Below are 25,914 nucleotides of genomic sequence, written 5' to 3' on the forward strand. Positions count from 1 at the left end.
AGCTTGATGGCCGCTTGATTACCTTCAAGCCTTTAAGACCCCAGACGCTATACTTTTTGATAGCCGGGCACCATCAACTTTCTTCGCCACTTTTGCTTATGCACCCATTTGTCTTTTAACGTTTTTTTAAAATTTCATCTTGTACTTAGAGTCTGCTCAAGTGGTATATAGCCTGATGTTGGTCCTTTGAAAACTCTTAATTTACTCTTGGGCTCACTGCTTACTGCACTGTCATCTATTATGTGTCCACACAGCATCTTTAAATTATTATATTCAGCACCAAGGATATGAAGCCCCCTTAAGTAGCACATACAGAAACAGGCACAGTTTCTTTGGATGTGTGTATCAATATGTAATGCATAGAGTATTTGTATTAATTTAGCATTTAAACAATACTTAATGATTTCTTTGGCACATGAAAGAAGGTTTGGAAACAGGACATTATACAGGTAACAGATTACCTTGATGGTAGAGATCCAGTGTTATATTGATTTTTTCTTATTTATTATTAGAGTTGAACTGTATGCAGAAGACAATGTATTGACCTTTTTTAATTGCTCATTTTCAGCTATTTTAAAAAGTTATTTATTATCCTAACCTTTTTCATTGTTTATATTATTTTAAGCTAGTCCTAGCTATATAATTTTACCTGTATATATTTCAGGGTCTTAGTCAAAGATTCAGTCTTACATAGTTTGTTATATGCTTTATCTGTTATTAGAACTTTATATTAATAAGTTCTATACAATATGTAGTAACAGTTAAATTTTATAGCCTTTTTATGGGTTTATGAGACATGTTTTTAACTTAAATCTTAATTGAATTAAATGCTTTTAGTTTCGTGATATCACACTATTGATCACTGTGCTTGGCCGGGTTGTCTAGAGAAAGAAATCCAGAGACACATCCATGTATAAAAATAGATTTATATCAAGAAATATCAAGTATGTAACATGAAGATACACCAGCCCAGTCCAACTCAAGTTCATAAGTTCCTCATGAGACACACATAGCCACTTGCTGGTGGGTACAAAGTCTTTTGGATGCAGTGGGTGCATCTCCAGGGCTCTGGCCACCATCAGGGTCAACCAGCAGGAAGGTGAATGGGGGGTTTCCCAGGACCATCCTTAGGAGGAGGCCATGCCACAAGGAGTCACCATCAGGCTGATTGACAGGTTGAATACCACCCTTATGCTTTTGTGTATCTTCAAGTTGACATGAAATTGTGTAAATACTGCAATCAGGCAATATTTTGTTCTGTTGTACATTGGGTCACTATGAGTCAGCACTTACCAACAAGTGAAAACCTTTAGCTCTCTCTTGTATTTACTAGCAGGGGCCGGTGGGAGTTATAAGGATCCCTACAAGGCAGTTCTTTGCTGTCACCTACAGCAGGGGTAATGAAGTGCTTACCTACCAGCTGGAAGTTTCTTCCTTCAACACCCCTTCCCCAGATGCCATGGTGGACCCTTCTGGCAATCTGCCTCTGGAAGGTCACACACAGCAACCTTCACCCATGTGGAGCAGGTCTTCATTTACAAGGGTCCTCAGGAGTGTGGACTGACTGGATGGCAAGTACCACCAGTTGAGTGGTAATTTTGAGAACAGTGTGATTCAGGTGAAGCCTCAGATATAGGCTCACTTCCCTGCCAGGGTCTCAAGTGCTGTGTGTTGCTAGCACAGGCTTCAACAGGGCTTTCTGCTGAAGACTAGACGGTATGAATGGTGATGCATGGGGGTTGGGAATTGGTGTTTCAGAGGTTGTAAATCTCAATGGGTGCAGACAGCCGCATCTTCTTCGATTGTTATCAATTCATTTCTCGAGATGTTACATAGAAATAAAAGGAAACAGATAGTCTGTTATTTAAACCTTCATCTAGCTCACAATGTTGAATAAAAGAAAGGTTTAACTTTCTGAAGATCAGCTGTGTATAACTTGCGGCATCATGAGCACAGCAGTGCCTTTCATCCTTGTCTTCATGTAGAGGACAGCTCTATTGTGTAGCTGGAGAAGCACCGCTGAAAGCTAGTAATAGACGGAAATGGTGGGACTCTGAATCAGATCTGCCTTGCCTCACATTGTTAGCTCTAAATTAGTACATTTTCTAGTTAGCAACATTGGTTTGAGAGCACTTCAGAAAACTTTAGTGTAAGTTAGTAAATCTTTAGTTTGTCTTTAGAGAGATTAAAGACCCAAAGATCATTTCTTTTTTTTTTTTTTTTCTTCTCATCATTTAAAAAACATTTTATTTGGGTCTCATAGAACTCTTTTTTTTTTTTTAAACATTTTATTAGGGGCTCATACAACTGTTATCCCAATCCATACACACATCAATTGTGTAAAGCGCATTTGTACATCATTTCTCAAAACATTTTCTCTCCACTTAAACCCCCGAAGGATCATTTCTTAAGTTGCTGATTTTGAGGGTGGTTATACCTCCTAGATTCTAGGTCTGCTGTTCAGCTGTTTGCAGTGTAATGGATGGAATGTGCAGTGTAATGGATGGAATGTACGTTAGCGAAAACGCCATTAGACCAGGTAGGGGTCTAGAGCCACCACTCGGGGAGTGGTTTTTGATATCAGTTGGGTGTATCTTTGCCAGCTCCCTCCCTACTCCCAGCACCTCTTAGCAAATTCCTGTTGCTGTACTGCAATGGAAATCATACGTAAATAAAGCAGTAAGGTAATAAGGTAAACACTGAAAAAGATGATGCCATATTTATGACTAGTCAGTGAAAAAGATTTTGATTTATTTTTATGTAAATAAGCTGGTGCTGATCCTTGATTTTAGCATCTGGGTCATAAGGCTGGGAGCACCTTTATAATACATTTTTAAGAAGTACTTTGGGAGAAAGATGGGGCCTTTTTGCACCCATAAAAAGTTAACAGTCTCGGGAACTCTAGCCTGTCCTCTAGGGACACTGGGTTGGCATGGACCCCATGGCAGTGAGTTTGGAATGTGGGTCTGTAGTTAGTGTTACAGCAAATGTTTATAATTTTACTGTTATTTTCACTGCTGTGACTCCATCTACCTCCCCACCCCCAGGCTGCAGAGATTGTATTACTTAGATCCTATGGTATTGAGACTCTTCCTTTCACAAATAATAAACTAATAGTTGAGTTAGTCTTCTGTGAGTAGCACAGTGCAGGTTATAGTAGGTAAAACCTCAAGGCCTCTTTCCTCAAAGCATGAAAGAAGGCCCCCAGAAATACAGGGTTCATGTGAAAGAGTAATTTGAGAGTTCACTCAGGGAAGGCATCTGGCCAGGGGAAGTGCCCTCTTAGAGGAGCAAGGTGGACAGACTCTCACTTTTGTCCACACTCTGAGGCAAGACACAGGAAGCTTCCCCTTCATCCAGGCCCCATCACCCACAAGCCCCTCTAGCACCACCTCCCCTCAATCTCTCAGTCAGTTAGAACATGCCTAAGAACCAGGTCGGCAAGATACTAGCTGCAAGCTTGGGAGCCTACACATTTCTGCATTTCAGACTAGCACACCCCTCTTGAACGTGCTGGGGCTAGGTCACAAGTTGGACCCCATCTTTCAGTGGCCTCTCTATACAGTTCACATCTGAATTAACCAGACCATACTCCTTGATGTTGGTTATTCTCTGCTCAGTTATAAAGTGAGGTCTACAAGAAAATTCCAGCCAAAGTGATGAATACAAGAGAATTCCAGCTGTAGCTGTGGTGGAGACAGGTCACTCTCAAAGGTGTTTTCACCGATTCAAGAGTCCCTACATTAGAGAGCCCCAAGACCCAGAGTTGCTTCCAAGTTATGTGGGAGCCTCGTTGCATTGCTTGGATTGCAAATGTGACAGACTCCATACTCCCTCCCTTACTGAGGTTAGCTGAGCGTGGGACCCTCTGCTTGCCTCACTATTCTGAAAAACAAAGGCACTTGGATTGCTCAGGTATTTTTAAAAAAACAGATAAAAGGCCAATTTCAGCCCACTGCCCCCCACGTTCTTTAAAGGAAAGGAAAACAAGTAAACCAGAATCTTAGAGTCCATCCTACTTTATTGTTATTCTTGATATTTGGGCTGTTAACCTCAAGGTTAGCTGTTCAGAATCACCAGCCACTCTGCTGGAGGAAGATGAAGCTTTCTAAAAACTCCCATAAAGATGGACAGTCTTAGAAACCTAGAGGAGCAGTGTCTATCCTGTCCCGTATATAGTCGCTGTGAGTCAAAATTGACTATGGCAATGAGCTTGGCTTTTTGGTTTTGTGTGTTTCCTCAGTCCTTCCCCTTGCAGCATTGTAAAAAACTGCCCCACCGAGTCTCCAAGGCTGTCTTGTTTACATAAGCCGCCTGCCACATTTTTCTCCTGAGGAATAGCTAGTGTGTTTGAACAATGGGCTTACTGCTTTGCAAAATGACATCAAAGGCAAAGTCTGCATGGGAAGTCGTGGTTAGCCAGAATCCAGATATAGAGGCAGAGAGGAGAACTTCGTAGGCAGGGAGAATGAAGAGAATATTCTTTTAAGATTCGTAACTCTTTACTGGAAGACATGTCCTTGTTACACTGTGTAAGAGCAGGTACTTGACTAAGCTGCTTTTTGTAATTTCAGACCAACCAGTGAGCAGATGTTCAGAGTTTCTCTTTGTGATATCGAAGTGTAAGGTCCTTTTTAGGTTGACTGCAGGTGGACAGATGTGTTATGTTTATGGGAAACCTCCTCCATAATTTATATATTATTAGTGAAATTTTGTCTCATCAAATTAGTTTGTGAGAAAATGAAGAGCAGCAGCTCACCATTGGATTTCCCCCCCCCTTTTAAAAGAAAGTTTATTAGCATGTACTTCAGGTTTGTTATCCAACTTCATCATTCAACTACATTGAATAGTGCAGTCATCACACAATAAATTTCAGAACCTTTTTATTCATACTCATTGTTAGCTCTGCATTTGCCCTCAGCCTGCCCTGCCACACCCCTAGAAAATTATTAATCTAGTCACTGTCTCTAGATTCATCTATTCTAGATTTCATATACAGAAAATCAAATAGGAAGCAAACAAAAAAGCACAATGACTAGACAAAACATAGAAAAACATTAATAAAAATACATATTTAAAATTGAAGCAATCTGAAAATGAATCAAAAGAGAGATCAAATGATAACTCATTACATTTTCAGCCTAACTACATCTGCCATAATTAACTACACTGTTCTCTGCCTGATAGCAAGGCTATTCCCATCCCAGAACTTTGATCAGAGAGGATTCACCAAAGGCTTAATCCATGTGTGGACGCTGCAAATGGATTTTGGGTTCCGCTGTCAATCTGTGGGCTCTTGATATCATTCCCTCCTTTGGATCTGGGTTTTATTGTTAATGATCCTTGGATCACATGAATTCATGTGGTTCCTGCTTTTCAAAAGAGTAAGAGATAGTTGACTTAAAATGCCCTAAGTTAGGTGTAAATGATCTTGTATAGGTAAGGAGAATAAACCATTTGATTTCATCTCAGTCTTTGATAAACAATTCCCCCCAAGCTCCACTATTATAGGAAATGGCTTTGGGGCTTGGAAGTGGTACTGGGGAATAGATGAAAATTTGATTGGAGATGAACAAGAAGTGTTTTCTGGATAGCAGTGTATGGAGTGGGGCTCCTGGAGAATTAATGCTTGGAAAAGCTTTTGTGCACCTGTAGGAAACCGACCAGAACACTACATAGTTGGAGAGCCAAGCTTGTAATATTGATAATCTAATAATAGGACTATTTAATGAAATACTGCATAAATCTTTCAATTTTTTTTTCTTCAAAGATTTGTAGCAGCAAATAAAATCCTAGTGTCTAAAGATGAGGCTGTTGATTTTCATAAAGATTTAGTCTGGAAACCCTATATAATGAGTTGCTCTGATTGGGATCCCCTCGCTGACAATGGTGTTGGTTGTGTTTAGAGAGCTATGAGCCAGCAGTAAAGAAAATGTCTAGGAGTCATAGAAGGTTTTCATTTGTCAGAATTTGGCCTAGTTTATTGCTGGGACTTACCAGATTAACAAATAGTTGTGCATCCATAAGGGTGACTTTGAAAGCAAATGAAATTCTTTGCCCTCCTATTAAACAAAACCAAACTCGCTGCCATCAAGTTGATGCTTGCTGACTCATAGTGACCCTGTAGGACAGGGTAGGACTGTCCCCTCTTAAGTTTCCGAGACTAACGTTTCATGGGAGTGGAAAAGCCCCAGTTTTTCTCCTAGGGAGTGTCTGGTGGTTTTGAACTGCTGGCCTTGAGGTTAGCCCAATGAGTGACTCGTTTGACCCTAGGGCTCCTCATGTATAAAATAGAAGTGTTTCTCATGTTCAAACCTCTGTAAGATTTGATTTTTTGCATGTCAGTTAAATAAGAGGCTATAAAGTTTAAAGGAGAGAGATGTTTTGAACAAGGGAAAATAGATGCTACTCCCGTAGACCTAAGAGGTGAACATGGGGCTGGAGAGAGCACTGTTTTAGTAGGGATTGCAGTTTAAGTCAGTCACACAAAGACATTTGTAGAAAAAACAGAACCTGTTAATTTCAAAAGGGTATATAGGAAAATGAAAGGAAATCCAAAAGTATGTATGCAAATATCCTGAGGGGGCTTTAAAAAGTTGTGGAGAAATACCATTACAGCTTCATTCCAATTCCTCCATGACTTATAAGGGAGCTGGATGGTGCAGAAGTGTTAGTGCTGACCCTGGGTGGAGAGACCCGCACAGCTGTATGTGGACCTGGGTTAGAGTGCCAGTGCTGGGGAGTGGACTGGAGATTCCAGAGTGGGTTTTCACAAAGCAGCTTTGATTTCAGATGCGGGTGTGTGTGTGTGTGTAAGGGCAATAGATTTCAGGTGCGGGTGTGTGTAAGTGTAAGGGCAGTAGACCCCGGCCAACACCTCATCTTGGCTCAATATAGCTGGTGCTTGCCCCAGCTGTGTTAACCACGTTGTGCTTTGGTGTTCCTCACTGCTGGCGAGCCCTGTGAGTCTGAGCACAAGTATTTGTAAAGAAGTGCTGAGGTAGAGGGGAAGCAGGACATCCGATTAGTCAGATTAAGCAGTGTCAATCATTCATAATAGATAATTTTTGGAACCATTACCAAAAAACACTTGTGGACCATTTGGATTAAAGTCATGAGTTCTTTCAAACACTATTCTAATTAATCTACTCATTTAGTTATTCCAAGAGAAAGTCTACTGTTGTCAGACAAACAGCCTCAGACTGGACTGTGTCGCGGCCAGGCCTCAAGGCAGACATGGTACTCTGGGCCTACTTCAAGGCAGTGAGGTGCCCTGGGCACATTGCATTTGATGCCCTTACAAATATATTCTTTGTAATGTCATCGAGGATGGAAGAATATACACATTTTTCTTCAAAGGTAATTTATTTGCATTAAAATCAGATTTATTGCTTGTTCTTACATAAAAGTTTATTTACTTTTTTGAGTAATATATATGCTTAATAGGAAATTAAAACTATATAAAAGGTTGTAAAATGCTATTAAGTTTCGTATTTCCTTCAGCCACTAGATGAGTTCCCCTGCAGGAAGCAATGTCTGTTAATGAATTCCTTAGAGCTATTTATAGAATATCTGTAGAAGGCTAAAAATTTCCATCTCTGCACATAGAAAGCCTCCTCTCCAGGTCGTGTTCTCTTAAGAATCTTCACGTGTGCGACATGCTGGGCCCACACTGGTCACCTTGCTGCTTTTTGTCTTCTTTCTGGTCGAGCGTTCCAGGAACAAAGAAGTCACAGCTATGTAGCAGTTGTGGTATGCCCTCGTCTGTTTAACACAGTACCACAGGGGGACCCTCATGTTTGCCACTTTTGCTGTTAGGAACACTTGCTATATGATTACCTGTGCTGCTTTGTTTGCTTTCACACCCAGATGTGTATCCCTGGGAGATGGATTTTCCTACAAGTAAAGTGAGTTGAGTCAACTGGTTTTGTCAAGTGTTGTCAGATTGACAGCCAGAGGTTACCAGTAGTGAATATGCCTTGTGAAACGTTTTCATTGTTGTCAGTCTGGTAAGGAAAATTGGCATCTTATTATGGTTTTAATAATTATTTTTTATGAGATTTGTGCATCTTTGCATATGCTTAGGGAAGACATTTGTATTTCTCTGGAATCCAAAAACGTTGCTGCTGTCATGATCTTTCCAGAAGGTTTGCTACATGGTGGGGCAGCCAAGATCCTCTTTTAAATAACATCCCAGTTCCAAAGAGGTGAGGTGGGAAACGCTAATGTATTGAGTGAATGACGTTTGGTATCTATTCATATTCCTCGGCTTTCTATTGTTGACTGGCCTTTTAAAGTGATCTGTAGGAACTTTGCATATATGTTGGGGAATTTTGCTTAGTTTGTTGTCTCTTGGCTTGACACTTCATGCCGGGCAGAAATTTGATTTTTTGGGTTTTTTTTAATTAACGAATTTTTTGATGGTAGCTGGGCTTTAGGCTAATCTCGTCAAAGATTGATTTAAGTAATTTAATTCCTATGTCCTTTTTTCTTTTTTTTTTTTTTTAATCTTTGCTCAGTCTGGAAATTGGGGAAAGTATGCAGTTTGGGGTAAGAATTCAGGAAGCTTGTATCATAACTAATTGCATCCCTTGTCCTCCACCCCCAATTCCCAGTGATAACGTATATAACACTAAATTATTGTGGATAACTCAATCATTCAGTTTTTTAAATTACTCATAAGCATGCTATTTTATGGTACTTATTAAATCTAGCTTTTGTTGTAGGGACCATTTCCTAGCCTTCTGGTCTCCTCCTTTCCCCTGTCAGTTTTTTAATCAGACACTCGAAGTGCTTATTTAAGTTGGGACAGGTGATGTCAGCTGGTTGGCATCAGAGTTGGCCCCTGTACTGTGATTGTGGATGGTGGTGTACTGCACTGTCTTCGTGTGTCCACTAACAAATGAACTTGATTTGGTAAGTAAACTAGGTTGATTACTGCTTGAAACATGAGGGGTGGGGGTGCGTGGTGAATGTGTGCTTCATTAGTCATTCTGGAGAGCACAGTTTAATAGTGACAGCTGGAAACAAGCTCTAAAGTCATGTGTTGTTTAATCTCCTCTTGGCTGATGTGATCAGTTTAGACTGGATGACCTGTACCTGGTTAGACTAGTGCCTCCCAAACTTCAGCATACCACAGAGCCACACAGAAACTTGTTCACATGTAGATTGCGTTGCTCCAGTTCAGAATTTCTGATTCAGTATGTCTGGCATTCAGAAAGTTTGCATTTTTGTCTCTTAGTTCTCTGCTCTAAAATAATTTAGAAAAACACTATAGCTAATTAGGTTCCCAGTAAAATAGAGAGTCAGTAGCTTCAACATCATTACATTGGAATTTCCTATTGGAGCAAATAGTCATGTACTGTGGATTCAGAAAGGTCTGAAAACCAAGCCATTTTAGGAGAGTGACTAGTTAAAATTCCCCTCACCCACCTCCCTGCAAAGCCCCAAATAAACTGCTTTGTTGGTCCAAGAAAGTTAGTACAAGTGGAGAGGAACTTTCATTTTCTTTTACTAGGGTGATCTTAAAAAGATAGTCCATCGTGCTAGTGATCCATCTGAAGGCCAGAGAGATGCCAGGCACACCCATATCATGGGGATAGCTTCCCGAGCTGTGGGGCTGTAGTGGAGCTGATTCCTACACTGCTGGACTGGCATCAAGGCACTGAGTCAGAGTTTAATTTGCCTTGGTGGTTCCCCCCCCTTGCAGTCTTACATAAAACAATCTTGCAGCTGATGCTGTCTTTAATTCCAGAAATATAGTTAGGAGTTTATTTTTAAATATGGTTAAAGAAGAAAGCAGAAGGCCTATAAATGGAATGAAGATGGATTTGTTTGCCAAAAGCCTTCAGAATTAATTTAGGATTAAAGTTATTTAGAAATAAAGTAGGATTCATTTCTGTTGTAGCCTCTCAGTTTGGTGAATTTACTGCTCCAAAAGATAGTATTAGCTAGAACTTCACGTTTTTGTCTATGAAAAAATTAGATTAGTTCTTTAAAAATGGTGCCCAAATGGTGCATCCATAAGTGATGAGTTAAGGTTTTAAAATAAAATCAGCTCTTTATTGCCCCAGCTGAACCTTTGAACAGGCAGGCAGATGGTACTGTCTTGGTGTCAAGCTGAAGGGAATCCTCTGGTACTGGGGACAGCAGCAGCCAAAGTGGAATGGAGAGGAGATGGCTGGCCCACCTAGCCATTCTGCATGCAGTCCTCAGCTGGTGGCCAGCCCTCACCCTGTTTTTCTTCTCTTTGTTCAGGTATAGGGTTGTTGCCATTCACTTTGACCTTCCATGTGTGTACCATTGCCTCTAGAGACCACTTTGTTGTTCCCAGGGCCTTTAGAAGTGGAGTTCCTCCTGTGCTTCTTTAACAGTCATCTCACTGTTTAGTGAAAACGAAAAGAGAAAGGCGAGCCTTAGGTGTTCTGTTGGCCCTTTTGTACCAGGAGCCTCTCATTAGCCCATTGACTCCCAAAGTGAGCAATGTGGCCCTCTGGAGGTCACTGGAACAGTCATGGTGGGGGTAAGGCTACAGAAGCAGATGACTCTTAACACCTTGTCGTAGGTGATTATGGACTCTAGAATGAAGGTTTTTAATTGAGCGGGTGGGTGCGGAGCAATTTTTTTTTTTTTTTATGAAAAGGGAAGGGGGTGGTTGGCCAAATGAGTTTGAGGGACCTCTGTGTTACCCTGTCAAATAGGCAGTTAGTAGGTTTTCAAAGTGCATGTGATAAAGTGCACTTTGTGAAATGATAATGTGAAACTATCAAGCAACTTAAAATGATCTTGGTTTTTGTTTGAAAGGCTGAACATTTCTGTGTTGTAAAATTTGTTAAGTCCATCTATTTAATAAGATTATCTTTGGTTGAATAATTTGTATGAAATGTTGTGGTCATTATTATCCTGTAAATAGGTATATTATGTTTCCACCAACCTTTCAGTATTACAATCACCAACAATTTAGTGACGTATGATTTATTGTGTGATATATATACTTATAAATGTCTCAAAGCTTAGTTTTGCAGTTGTTTATGGAGCAGTAGAGCAAGCACGTTGGTGTTGAGGGAAAGTTGGATGTGGTGCGAAGAGCGTTTCCTCTTTCCATCCTGGAGTTTTCAATGGCCTGCGTAAACTGACCAGTGTGTTCTTTGCGGTTGTAGGTACATGACTGATGGGATGCTCCTTCGGGAAGCTATGAATGACCCCCTCCTGGAACGCTATGGAGTGATCATTCTTGACGAGGCTCATGAAAGGACCTTGGCTACTGATATTCTCATGGGTGTTCTGAAGGAAGTTGTAAGGCAGAGATCAGATTTAAAGGTGAAGTAATTTATTTTACACATTTAGTTCATAGGCTGTATCTATGCAAGCATATGTAGCGACCAAGGGCTGTGACCACACGTGGTAGACCTTGAAAAAGTAGCTTTTCAACCATTAAAAACAGCAGCCACCAAATGAGTGCCTGTGGTGTTGGTTTTCTTTGTTTCTCTGCCCTCTCTTTATTTTGTTAGCAGTATACTTCTCCCACTTTTCAGAACTGTACTTGAAAGCCAAATCTTTGCCATTTTTAAAGCACACACACAGTTCTTTTTCACCCAGTATTGGAAGGCAGTTGCTTGCCGCTCACTCTCCCTTCTGTCCATCCAAAATAAGCCTGCAAGGACTCAGGCCTTCCCCTTCCAGTCTGTGCCCGTGTCCCAGCACAAAGGTGCACATCATGCTGCAGAGTAGCAATAACGAATCGCAGGACAAGCAGTCTCCTCAAAAGGTCTTTGCTTGCTTGTTATGTCTTGTGTTTTGGTTTAATATGCCCAGTAGTAATCTGGCTGCTTAAGAGTTGTCTTTTACCAAGCCTGTCCTCCATTGTGTAATTTTGGGAACTTTGATTTTAAGCCATTGTTTCATGAGATAGACCATGAGTTAGGATTGACTCAATTCTTGGAGAAATCTTTCTATCATTATCTCTATTTTTCATGCAAACGTTTTGAAGCTTCCTCTTATAGAACATTACTTTTCCATTGCCTTAATAATCTCCTAAGAACCTGTCGGACTCAGCTTCCAATAAATGGCCTTTTTCCTTTCAGGTTATAGTCATGAGTGCTACTCTAGATGCCGGAAAATTCCAGATTTACTTTGATAACTGTCCTCTCTTAACTATTCCTGGACGTACACATCCTGTTGAGATCTTTTACACTCCAGAACCTGAAAGAGATTATCTGGAAGCCGCAATTCGAACAGTGATCCAAATTCACATGTGTGAAGAGGAGGAAGGAGATCTTCTGCTTTTCTTAACTGGTCAAGAGGTATTGTCACCATTTGCTTTGTTACTTGATGTACTCTTGTTCTGAGGTAACATCTTTACACTAAAGAATGTTTTACACGAATCCTATTTTTTCTTAAACCAATTTTTATGTTTTCTAATGTGACTGTATATATGTGTAAATTGTATAGCTCCTTTCAACACTGTCTGTCTGCTCTTGCCAAGATGTACAGTCTCAGAACCCCAAAGCAGCGGTCCTCGCCTGTCCTGTATGGGGTTGGTATGGACTCACGGCAGCGGATTTGCTTTTACGGGTGTACTCCGAGAATACCTTTTCATACCTCTAGGGTTGGTGTTCAAAGTTGATTATCTTGAGAGTGTCAAGCTCTTAGAAGTTCAAGATTAAGCAGTTGTACTCTCAAATTTGGAGAGACTTGAGTGATGGTGTGTAATATGTGGCCCTTTGTAAATTTGCATGGAATGTGAATCACAGCTATTTGAAATGTGGGTAGCACAGATAGTTGGGCGCCATGTTTTGTTCCGTGTGCTCACAGAACTGGAGGCGGTCTCCCAGACACCTTATCATATTTTTTACCTCATTTCGAGGGAGTTGTCTTATGTTCAGGGACCACATTTCGGAATATGTTTCTAACAGTGTATGGATGTATGTGCTGTGAAAATCTGAAGTCGCTAACTACAGTTAAGAGGACCGATTGTAGAACATTTTGCTTTACTCAAAGGCATTCTGTTTTTGTTGTTGTTGTTTTTAATTTGCTAGAAGGCATTGTGAGTTTCCCAGAAAGATTCTTTGGTTATAATATACATGCAGTTTTTCAGCACATTTTTAAATGCAGTTTTTGTGGTTGAGCTAGGTGCCTCGGCTGATAATCAGGTCAGCTGATACTTGAGTATATGTGGTAGTAAACTTGTTAACGGGTACCCAGTCTATCTAGGCCTGGGTGTGTTCTAATGTTGACATTTCTGACAGCATGGAGCTATAGTGTTGTTGATCCTCCCCATGGGTTGAGTAGCAGACCTTGGCGCCAGTTCTGCCCAGGAAGACGTGATTCCCGAGATGCTGGATGCCTGTTCTTTTCCATTCGTACCCACTAAAAATGAGGGCTTTTGAACATTTCAAATGTAGCTAGTGTGAAGTGGAATTTTAATTTGATGAGGTAGTGTGCTAGCCCACTTCCTATTTTTGTTTTTGCATGACCCACTAAGTATGATTTTTAACTTTTTTTTTAATGGTTGTGAAGAAAGGCAAAAAAAATTGAGACGGTACATAGGCTTTCAGAATCTAAAATATTTTGTCCTTTTACAGTAAAAAGTCTTGACAGCCCTCACCTTTTCCCATTCTCTGGAACATTATTTTCCTCAGATGGAACCTCAGGTGCCCGGAAGAGGCGAGTTGTGTTAAAACAGTACTGATTCCCAGTAGTGAGGCACAGGAATCTCATTTTTACTGGGCTCCTGCCTGCCTTCTATTTGCTGAGGATCACTGCTCCAAAGGCAGATGCGTGTTGGTAGCATGGGTGCCTGTAGCGTGCATGAGGAGGACACCCCAAACAGCATTGTTGGAAATTGCCCTCCCCATTCAGAGAGCAAAGCCAGCTGAGTGGCTGCCCCTTTCTGCTGCAAGCTCCGTCTTAGGGGTACTTGACTGGGTCGTATTCAGTAAACACGGTGAAATCTAGGCTATCAAACACCCAGGGACAGATTCTTCCATCGATTGTGCCCGTTGGCCCTGGTTTTCTTCTGTAGAGCAGTTTCTCAGCCTAGGCGCTCAGCTCTGTCATATGTCTTTGTTGTGGGATGCTTTCTACTTGCAGATACTTGGTGGGATTCCTAGTGATTAGAAGGAGCACTGGTGGCACTGTGGGTTAAGTGCTGGACTGTTAACCATGAGAGCAGTGGGTTCAACACACCAGCTGATCAAAGGAGGAAGATGGGGCTGTGTGCTTCCCCAAAAGATCTGTCCGTTCTCTCTGGTCACTGAGTTGGGGTGAACCCTGGCTGTGGATTGGAGCCTTTGGTTTTCTTGCTACTCACTCAGGATCACTAGCACTTGATGCCCGATTGTGTTAACCAATCAGGCCTCGTACCCTTTGGGCGGAAAGTTGTTTGTAGAGGTGAGCCATGCTTCCTCCTGGGGGAAAGTAGGTAAGGTGTGTTACAAGTTTCTTTTTCCAGGTCAATGCAGTTTCCCTCCATGTAAAATTCTCCCTTTCTGTGCAGTTGAATGAAAGACTCCCTTTATATTTCATGTCAAAGTACCAAATGTCTATTTAAACATGCGCACAATAGTTAAGCTGTGATGCAGGAAGGAGGCTGAGCCCTTACTGCCAACACCCAGCCCTACCCACCAGTCTTCCTGGAGAGTGAAGAATCTCAGCTAACCTTGAAGGTGAAGCTGTGCTCCTAGGTGGGCCTGCAGGCCACAGGGAATGTGGTGCAGCAGGAGTGTGCGCTTACCAGGAAATAAGAGTGCTGCTGACTGGAGCGGTGACCTCGTGGGTCCCATGACATTTTCAGATGGGCTTTGGTGGTGGTAGTGGCAGCAGCAGTGGCAGTGGTGGTTAACATTCTAGAATTTAAGGGGGGAAAGATAGCAGAGGACCTAATGCATTTTCTATAAATTTCATAGTGTTGAGTACAGCTGATTGAAAAATAGGTTAACTATAACAGATTGGTCTTCATTTCTGGGACCTTTGGGGTAATACATTTGGTTAGTTAGGTAGTGAATTCTGGGAAAAATCAGCACTTCTAACATAATAAATTGGGATAGCTCCATGAAATTGAGTCATCTCATAAAATTTTAAAACTGCTTGTTTGAGACCTTATTACCACTTAGACCCTGTGGTTTGAACCGCAGTGCTTGTCGCTAATTTGGGAGTAAGAGAGGCCAGTTTGCATGAGTGAATGCCTTTTATGTGATTTCCTATTCTGCAAAGTATCTGCACCTATCCTTACAATCAAGTGCTGCCTAGTAAATCCTTAGGGGAGCCAGTCTGGAGAATTAGGTGGGACTGACAGCAAGTGCATCTTCCATTGTACGTAAGTGGGTCCTTTGAAGATCCTGTAGAATGAGTTGGTTTGTTAATTTTTTTTTTTTTCAGCAGGCAGTGAATTCATCCTCCTTAAATTTGGGTCCAAATTAATTTTTCTAATGTATACTGATACTTTTGAAGTTAAAAGTCTTCCTTTATAGCACAAAACTTTGGAGCAAGCCCGTAATTGTCTGCTAATGACGGAGCAGATGGCTCGCTTCTGGAAAGTGGGTCTTTCTTATTTGTGTGGAACACTACTTGCTTCTCTTTCTTCGCTCTCTGGCATGGATATATCTGTGTGGCCATCTGAAATGACACTGGTGGAGTCTATGGAAACTTTGTAACCTTCGAGGGACAGGGTTTTTTTTTGGGGGGGGGTTGTTGGTGCCCATTTACTAAACCTAAGTGAAAGGCATAGAGCGGTGGTTCTCAACCTTCCTAATGCCACAACCCTATAATACAGTTCCTTATGTGTGGTGACCCCCAACCATAAAATTATTTTTGTTGCTACTTTGTAACTGATTTTACTGTTAAGAATTGGAGTGTAAATATCTGATATGCAGGGCGTATTTTCATTGTTACAAATTGAACCCAATTAAACATAATTAAAGCATAGTAATTAATCACAAAACAATATTTAATGATAGTGAAATGTGTTTTCTGATGGTCTTAGGCAACCCCTGTGAGGGGTCGCAGCCCACAAGTTGAGAACCGCTGGCACAGAAATGTTTCTAGTCTTGCAGTGTTTCTTATGTTTTCATTTCTTACATGCTTAGCAAACGGCAGAGTGGAGGCTTAGTAAATTGGGGATTGCTCATTCACTTAACAAAATTGGAGAATCTCAAATTTAAGAAATGGGCCTTTAATTTTCTGATCGGTGTAACCAGTAGGTAACAAGAAGTTACCTACTTCTTGTTACCTACTGGTTGCACAAATAGTAATAATAAAACTGCAAGGGACCCATTAAATATATATATATATATTTTAATTCCAAAGAGTTACAACCATTTTGTATCTGCTTACCAGCAGGGGGCATGCTAGTCTAGATGCTATCTATATATTTTTTAATTTTAAAATACGTTTTTCTCAGTTTTCCTTCAGTGAATAGAAAATCAGCTTCCATTTTCTTTAAGAAACCTGAAGCCTCAAAGGGATTGGTTAACATCCGATCTTTAATGATCATTGACCATGCCATAGTTTTTAAGACTGTTATTTAAGAACATGAGTATGTTTGAAATAGATGAAATGTACTTTTTAAATTATCTAATAGCTTTGAATCCATTTAACATGAAAGTAAACTTTACTGTGATTTAAAATTATTACCAAGAAAATTACTCTCGGTGTAGTAAAAGTAGTTTTTCTTAGAATTTCGTCCTTCTCCCTTTTTCTGTGGTTCTGTCTTGAATATTGATTGTGTGCTTGTAAAGGCAGTGTCTGAGGGTTGTTACTTGGTTGCTGTGAGTTGGAGAGGACTTGATCGCAGTTTGGGTTGCCATCCCCAGAGCCAGTGTCCCCACCACTCGCAAGCCTGATCATGCCTCACAGTGGTTATTCTGCCCCCTCCCTTTACATGAATTAGCTCAGTGCACATGCATTGGTGGTTTCTGGGCTTGGGATATTTGAAGATACTTAGTTGGCACGGCCTAGTTCTTAAATAACTATGTTGATACGTAAAGGTGTTTGTTCGTATTACGCACAAAGAAGGAAATCTCCCATCTAATTACATTAGTGATACATGACATTAAAGCCTATTTGGCTTATATAAAATATCTAGCACATCAATTTCTTTTAGATTGTGAAAATTGAAAAGTTCATAAGTACAGCTTAATATTCCTCGGTGAGAAATTCGGAATTTAATACAATTTGTTGAGAATTCATTAGGAAATCTGACTCTGAAAAAGAAGTATGGAATGCAAATGAGGCAGTTATGGGAAGGATGCAGAAATCAGTTTGTGGAGCCATTTTTGGGGGGATGGGGGGCAGGAGATTTCCATTGAAGTTTGCTTGAATTAGTTTTGGTTTTTAAATGGAAATATCTGCGAACGGAAATCCTACATAAATTAAAACTTACATAAAATTTAAAATGTTTTCATGTGCGTAGTCTAGTTTTCAGACCTCTTTCTGTTGTTTAGGAAATTGATGAAGCCTGTAAGAGAATAAAGAGAGAGGTTGATGATCTGGGCCCTGAAGTTGGTGACATTAAGATCATCCCCTTGTACTCCACACTCCCGCCGCAGCAGCAGCAGAGGATTTTTGAACCGCCACCTCCAAAAAAACAGAACGGAGCAATTGGGAGAAAGGTAATGCTCTGTGTAAACATTTCTTTAAAAATAATTGAGTTGTTCATGAGACAGCGAATTGCAGTTAATGATAACGGATTTAGGTTATGTGCAATTGTCGTCTGGATGATAGACAACAAAATCCTCTGCACTTCAAAAATCGGGGAAAATGGTGTCGGTGTGGAATGCTGCTTCTCTTCTGATCCTAGAGTGATTTCCTTGTTTGTTGTCAAACAACCCACCCCACCCCTGCTACACACACACACACACAGTTGGAAAGGAGGAACGATTAAATAGAGGAAATTAAGAAAAGAGGAAGGTGGCAAAGTGCTACTCCACCAATCCCTTGAAATCACTAGGCAAAAATATAAAATCTTTCTCTAGTTCCTTGAGTTTTGCAGGGAACAGTACTTATTTGATTCAGGGCGAGAACAAGCCTTAGTTTGGAGGCCCTTTGTTGTTGGGTATCCATAGGAAGGCGTCTACGTGCCATTTTAAAACAAAACCGGTGGTTTATTTTAAAAGAACTAAATTAATTGAATTTGACTCACAACCACCTGTTTTTCTCTTTGTTTTAATAAAGTGGTGCTGGGTTGATACAGGGGCATCACCTTGCTACCAGTCAACTCTCATTCAGGTTATGGAGCTAGCTATACAAGACTTTTTGGGTTTAAAAAAAATTTAAGTGGTATAATTTATTATCTTCATCATCTTGGAAGATGATTGTGGAAAAGCAAGCATCATTTTTATAACCAGAAGACCTTATACATAATCGCAGACATTGTAGTTGGTGTTGACTAACTAGTAACTAAACACGTTTCTAAAGTTCTATATCATGTATAAGGAAATTTCCTACGTTTTGTGGTTTTATTTTCTACAGTCTGTGGCTTAGACCTGGTGACATCATGATGTTAAAATTGTTCCACTGTACTTGGTTACTAACCCACCAGTCCACGCTGCAGGAGAAAGATGGGGCTGTCTGTTCCCGTAAAGATCGCATAGTCTGAGGAACCCTAGATAAGGGCATTATGAGTTGGAATTGACTCAAGGGCATAGGTTTAGCTTTTCAGGCGCTTGCTTTCTTTGCTTAGCTAATCATAATAAGTCTTGATTTGTGGCTATGCTGCATGCGATTAAATTGACTTTCTAGGAGAGTGTTTAAACGTATTGCCATCGAGTCTATTTTGACTCCTGGGGACCCTGTAGGACAGCGTAAAACTGTCCCCTTGGGTTTTCGAGATACTGTAACTCTACGGGAGTAGAAAAGCCTCATCTCTCTCCCTTAAGAGCAGCTGATGGTATTTAAACTTCAGGCTATACTTATTAATGCCATTTATTAAGGTTGTGTTTGCTCTTGCTTCGGTTCTCCTTATTGAATATGTGTATTAACTACAATCCACAGAAACACGTCTCCATGTCACCATCAAACCTTCTATTAACCATTTTTCTAGTTGGCAATCTTTCCAACAGACTGTGTTAGTGGAAGTACTTGTCTTCAGACATGCAGATAGTGAATTCTTTCGTACAATTTAAACCTGACCCTGCTTGTGTTTTGAGATATCTGTTCAGTAAGTTTGAACTTAGAAAGTGAAGTTTAAAAAAATAATGATAATTTTAAAAAAAGAAAGTGAAATTATTAACAGTACTTGCAAAGTGAAAGAGAGGCAGCAAGAAATTTGTAAGGTTTTCATGGATTCATCTGCATGCATCCTGGTGGCTCTTCTTTATGGTCACAGCATCCTCTCCGTGCTTCTGAGATAGGTCATTGTAGTGCACTCAGTGGAATGGCCACAGTAGAAGTGACCAGTCTCTTCTCTTAGGCTCACCCAGTCACCGGCACTTAGAATGAATGGCATGGATAGAAGAGCCAAAGCAAGTAAATTCACTTCACCATGGTATGCACATTTAAACTCTGCTGAGCAGATAACCCAAGAAGATGGAATGTGTGAAGAACGTAGTAGTAGGGTTGAAGTAAGGCTCATGAGCCTCTCATAATGCAAATAACACAATGCTGCTCGCTAAAAGTACAGAGGATTTGAAGGACTTATGGAAGATCAAAGACTTCACCCTTCAGTGTGGATAGCAACTCAGTGTGAAAAAAAAAACCAACCTCATGACTGGATCAACACATAACATAAATGGAGAAAACATAGATGCTGTTAGGATTTTGTTTTACTTTGATAACTAATCAGCATTTATATAAGTAGCAGTCTAGGAATCAAATGGCCTATTAACATTGGGTATATCTGCTGCGCAAGACCTCTGTAAAGTATTGGAAGAGTAGAGTTGTCATTTTGAGGATTAAAGTACACTAACTCAAGCTAAGGACTGCTAGTGGGTTATGTATTTGTCAAAGTCAGCCGTTTGAACCCACCAGTTACTTGAGGCTTTCTGCTTCCATTATGAATTTATGTTCCCAGAACCCAAAGGAGAATTTGGTTGTTTTATAGGGTCACTGAGTTGGCAGTTGACCCACCACAGTAAGGTTGTTTTGTTTTTAACCCACACCATGGTCTTTTTCATCTCGTGTGGAAGAGAGCTGGACAAGGGAAAAGGTAGACCAAATCTATCTTGGAAGAAGTACAGCCAGAATGCTTGCTTACTTAGAAGTAAGCATGTTACCAGGGGATGCACTCTGGAGGACATCGTGCTGGGAGAAGGTCCGTGAAGAAAGAGGAAGACCCTACGGAGTAGGATAGACGCAGTGACTGGTTGTGGCTCAGTGCAGCAGCACTGGTGAGGGCAGTGTTTTTATTCTGTTCAACATAGATAGGGAATCTAGACCAGAGTGTGTACACTGGTACAGATAAGCGCTGAAATCCAGGACAGATAAACCCCTCAGGAGCAATAATGAGAGTAGTGTTACCAGGAGGGGAAGGGGAAGGCGGGAACTAATCACAATGATATACATATAACCCCCTCCTTGGGGGATGGGCAACAGAAAAGTGGGTGAAGGGAGACATTGGACAGTGTAAGGCATGAAAAAATAATTTATAAAGTATCAAGGGTTCGTGAGGGAGGCAGGGGAAAAATGAGCTAGGACTCAAGGAGAAAAATGTTTTCAGAATGACGATGGCAACAAATGTACACATGTTTTTGACACAATGGATGGATGAATGAATTGTGATGAGTTGTACGAGCGAGCACCCAATAAGATGATTTTTTAAAAAAATCAAATAATGAGAGCCGATGAAATTCCTTTCCGTTCTTGGCATATGTCCTTGGTGTGGTGCGGTCTTCCCATTAGACCCCTATTGAAACTGAAGTCTGTAAATCAGTGGTTCTCAACCTTCCTAATGCCAACAGTTCCTCATGTTTTGGTGACCCCTCCAACCATAAAATTATTTTCTTTGCTACTTCATCATAACTATAATTTTGAATGTAGCATATAATGTTTTAAAACATTGCAATGTCATTGTGCAGTTGTAACTTGGGTTTTTTCTTTTTCGTGTGCTATTTTGTGTAAATGTTGGATTGAGTTTTGCTGATAGAATTATAAATTATTTCTAAGTAAATATTTCCTGGAAGCATTAAAATCAGTATATGTTCGTGGTGTGATGTTTGCATATCCACCATGAAGTGTGGCATATCAGAGGCATTCTGGAATGTGTTTTTATTGCTTCATCAATAGTTTTTACTTGATGCTGTTGTCATTTGAAATCTAATGGGTTGAGTGATAACTTGGAACAGTAGATATGCTTGAAAAGAAATTTGCTATTTAGAAGACAAAACGTTAACATCTAGTTTGAAGTGTATTGTGTTGGCAAAAGTTAGTGCTTACTTTTCCTTTTAATTCTCCGTGAAGTGAAATATGATTTATACTGTTTGTTTTTCAACAGGTAGTTGTATCCACTAATATTGCAGAGACGTCACTGACAATAGATGGGGTGGTGTTTGTGATTGATCCTGGATTTGCCAAACAAAAGGTATCTTTTATACTTATAAATTAGTGGTAGCTTAACCGTAGTTAGAAACTATTCATTTAATAATTACAATTTGCTGTTTAGAGGTTTTTTGTTTTTCCAGTTTGCTTTATTTTCGGACCACTAGCTGGCTGTCAGAAATGCCATCTGTGTTTACAGTTCAGGTTTTGCACACATTTTGCAGGTGGTTCTGTTGCCTTTTGTTGGTTTCCTGTTGTGATGGCGACTCTGCTGGCTGGGATTTAACTTACATAATACAGAGGTAGCAGTGCGCACGCACCTAAGGCTACTATCAGTGCACACTTATCACACCTCAACCTCAGGGCTCCTGCTACATGTCGGCACAATGCGAAGGTTAGGGATTGTCCTTGCAAGAATTGTAAAAACAATTCTGAAGTTATACCAAGCGTGCAAAATTGAGGTGACAACTCTGTAGGTTGTTTTTAATTTTCAGAGACCTTTTGGAGAAATTTGTTTTATTTTGTAAGTGTATATCTGGGAGATGTAGTCGTACTCAGGATGTGTGTTAGGCTGGGTTGACTAGAGAAACAAATCCAGAGAGACTCCTGCAAGGAATTGTTTATCAGGAAAACATCCTAGCCCAGTCCAACTCGAGTCTGTAAGTCTGATACTAGTCCATAAGTCCCTTTTCAGACTAACACAGCCGCATGTAATGATGCAGGATATAGGAAGATCACAGGCCCTTGGGTACAAAGTCTTGTGGATCTAGTGGTGGCATCACACATCTCTATGTGGCTTCTATAGGTAAAGGCAGAGAGAGGTGGGGAGGTCCCCAGGACCTTCCTTATAAGAAGGCCACACCCACAGGAGACATCATCAGATTGTAACCCGATTGACAAGCTAGACTCCACCCCTACACTCTGTTAAGTGGACACAAAATTATGTGACTACCACAGTCTGCGTGTTTTGGTGGAGGAGTGGTCTTAATAAACTGAAAGCACCTAACGACGTCGTCTTGTGGATGGGTAGTATACATACTGTTCTCAGTGTCAACTCTGACATTACTGGGGACAGCAGTTGCAGAGATTGATGTTTTCTTTTTAGTCAAACTGGTAAGAACTGAGATGATCTTCAATTGAGAAATATATGGTTGAGATGTTTGATCAGAGCCATTTTGTGTTTGCTTGAGCTTTTCAGCATGAGGAAGTACCTGCAAGGCCCAAAACACAGTAAGGTGTATGTGGCAGTGTCTGCTCTCCTTAAGCAGGTTGTCCAGTCTTCTGTCCTTTAGGGTTAGCTATAAACTTCCCCAAGGAATATTTACTGAGCCGGAGGAAGAATCATTCTGAGTTATTGCTTCCCCATTAGGTGTACAACCCTCGCATCAGAGTGGAGTCCCTTTTAGTGACTGCGATCAGTAAAGCCTCGGCCCAGCAGAGGGCTGGTCGAGCTGGTCGCACCCGGCCTGGGAAGTGCTTCCGACTATACACCGAGAAGGCTTACAAAACGGAAATGCAGGTAAGAGGGCAACCACTGCCCTTCCTATGTGTTTGGAAGGACTACATTGAATTTGTTACCAGAAGAAAATGGCTTCACTTATCTCATTCATTGCATTCTAGCCCCGTAAACAAGGTCTTTGATTTTACCCCCAGCGCGATTTATTGTGGGGTAACCTACCAATACTGCTCTTGGTTACAGGTCTCAGTTACAGGCAGAGCACCTTAGGAATGTTCTGGGGCATTGCCATATGACTAAGCGCACAATCCAGTTGTGTTTCCAGGCAGTCCCTTTGGTTTATATAGCAGTGTGGTGCTGCATCTTTTTCCCAGCACGCTATGGATACAAGGTATTGGCTTCCTTCTAGTCTGCTTAGTATAAAAATCGTTTCTCTTCAGAGGCAGTGGTGCCAAAGCAAATCGCCAGAGACACCTGGAGCCAGATGTGGTTTGTTTTCTGGAACAGGGGGATTAGAATATTTAACATGACAAATGTCCTTGTGTTTTGTTTTGTTTTTTTGCAAGGACAACACCTATCCTGAAATCTTACGATCGAATTTAGGATCAGTTGTATTACAGTTGAAGAAACTTGGTATTGACGATTTGGTGCATTTTGATTTTATGGATCCACCAGGTATGACTCACCAAGGCATGTTTTAACACAGCCTTTTAACCATAATTGATTCTGATCTACATCCTACTCAGTATATATTCCATATAGTTGAGCTTTTTTCCCCAGTACACATTCAGATAAGATTAAACTATCATTAAAAGGCTAAACGTTCCCTGAATTTAAAAAAAATTAAATTTTTGTAGTTCAAGTTAACTGCATTTATTGTCTGAGATGAAAATAGAATTAAATTGCTGAAATTTTCTTGAGGTAAAATTATTTGATAAACACAGCTAATAAAATGATAAATTAGGGTTAAGCTAGTAAGATGATTTTAAGTACTGTACAGGGCAATGGTGCAGTTTATATGATTCATTGTTTGCTACATCTCTGTACTTGGATTTGATGACAGCTTGAGTTTGGTCTAATATACAATGAAAAATGAGATTGCTTATTAGAATGGTTTGTACCTTGTCACATTTTGCTTGCTCAAGGCCGCCTGACTAAGAGATTGCCTTTCCCTCCCCAGCTCCTGAAACTCTGATGAGAGCACTAGAGCTTCTGAATTACCTGGCTGCTTTAAATGATGACGGAGACCTGACTGAACTCGGGTCCATGATGGCAGAATTTCCTTTGGATCCCCAGCTGGCTAAAATGGTTATTGCAAGTTGTGACTACAACTGTTCTAATGAGGTCCTATCTATTACTGCTATGTTGTCAGGTAATAGAGGGAAAAGAGCTAAAAGCCCAGTTCTCAAAAGTTTGGGTGGACTTCACTTTTGTTGGTTTTGTTTTTTATCATCTAACACAACAGTAGGTTTTATTGATGGTTTCCAGGAACTCATTTTGTTTCCTAAATATCTGGAAAAAAGCTTTGTAATGACATAGCATTTACAAAAGGAAAAGCCGTTGTGCCAGAAACACAGGAGCAACACTGGCCCGCTTGAATGCAGTAAAAATTGTAGTGAGAATTATGTTGAACCCAATTGTAATGGAATTCTGTATTAGGTCCATCAATGCTATTATTGTGGTTTATTACTTACAATTACAAGAAAAAGTTAGTTCTTGTACTTGGCACTTTTAAGTGAGCTGTGAGCCTGTAATGAACCCAAACTATACCTTTAAGTCAAGCCTTTTCATCGTGTATAATAGCTATTCCATTGGCAGTCAAAAATGGATTTCAAACTTAGTATGAAACAAGTAGAAGGTGGTAATGTGTAATTTTAGACTTAAAATATAATCTGATAATGGCTTTTTTTTTTTTTTACAGTACAGCGAAACCCTTGATAACTGAAATACATACCTAATAGATAAAATTGTTAAGTTTGATAACGGGAACACTAAGCTGAGAAAATTGTGCTGTTTTTAGTAGTGATAAAATTTAATCCACTAATGTGTGGTAGTAATTTGGGCATTAGATTTCCTGGAAAGAAAGGGGAAATGGGTACTGTTAATAGCAAAATAAATAAATGACTTCAGATTTATGTGGCTAAAAACGGGGGAACGTCTGGTGTTTACTATCACTGGTACTGGACGAGGCTACTTTCAGTGTCAGTACTGGGGAAGAACTGACTTCGTCTGTGGAGGCGTTACTGGTCATTTACGTACTGACTCAAATGTCTTCCATGGAATTACAGGCTCGATTGAAGTCTAAATATAAAACTGGTGGCTTAGCATAGACGCATATTCTAATGGTGTGCATTTTTTAAAAAGAGCTAGCTAAAATGTTTTTTTGCAGTTATGATTGATCAGACTCAGAGCAGATGGGCAGGGCAGTAGCGAATCTTGTTCACGACATTGCAGTCTCATTGCGGAGGTGGTGGTAGGTTGGTGGCTGCCTTCCTTCTGTGTTGTGACTGTTAGATTTCTCCAGTTGTCCCTACCCCAGGCTTCCAGTTCTTGGAAAAAGCGTGGGGCAGGCACTAACAGATGATGTGTGTGTTAATTTGGTCTGTTAGCTGCCCGGCTCTTCATTCATCTAGGTTCTCTTCCTAGGCATACTAAGTAACTACCATCGTGCCAGTTTAGAAAATTAGCCCTTTTAAAAGTGCTGCATTCACAATACAGTTGAAGTCTTCCAACTGTATTTCAGCCTTAGTTGTGATAATCTCATTCCACTCTTAATTTAAATGAAGAAAATAGGACTTCCTGGTGGTCTTCCCAGGCACATGGAGTAAAATGAGCTTTTCTGTGGGGGGGGGTGATGTTAGCGTAGCTAGGGACAAAGGAGGCGGGGTTTGCAGCGTGGGCCTGGGGGCTTTGTTTCTCATCTAACTCACTTCTGCCCTTTGTGCAAAAGGACAGGAGGGCCGACCAGGCCCTGGCACCAAGCTTTC

General features: G+C 40.6%; 1 protein-coding gene across 1 annotated transcript in view; it reads left to right on the forward strand.

Annotated features, from left to right (window-relative positions):
- Positions 1–25,914, forward strand: part of DHX15 (DEAH-box helicase 15) — a 49,279-nt gene that overhangs the window by 15,910 nt on the left and 7,455 nt on the right. Inside the window, exons 4-10 of the mRNA XM_004706306.4 lie at positions 11,160–11,319; positions 12,084–12,302; positions 17,442–17,609; positions 21,428–21,514; positions 22,841–22,990; positions 23,494–23,602; positions 24,108–24,299. Coding sequence (XP_004706363.1) covers positions 11,160–11,319; positions 12,084–12,302; positions 17,442–17,609; positions 21,428–21,514; positions 22,841–22,990; positions 23,494–23,602; positions 24,108–24,299 — 1,085 coding nt within the window. The remainder of the gene's footprint in view (positions 1–11,159; positions 11,320–12,083; positions 12,303–17,441; positions 17,610–21,427; positions 21,515–22,840; positions 22,991–23,493; positions 23,603–24,107; positions 24,300–25,914) is intronic.

This window comes from Echinops telfairi, unplaced genomic scaffold, assembly GCF_000313985.2.
Source record: "Echinops telfairi isolate 266 unplaced genomic scaffold, ASM31398v2 ScPeMD7_7468;HRSCAF=8506_0, whole genome shotgun sequence".
In the NCBI taxonomy this organism is placed as follows: Eukaryota; Metazoa; Chordata; class Mammalia; order Afrosoricida; family Tenrecidae; genus Echinops; species Echinops telfairi.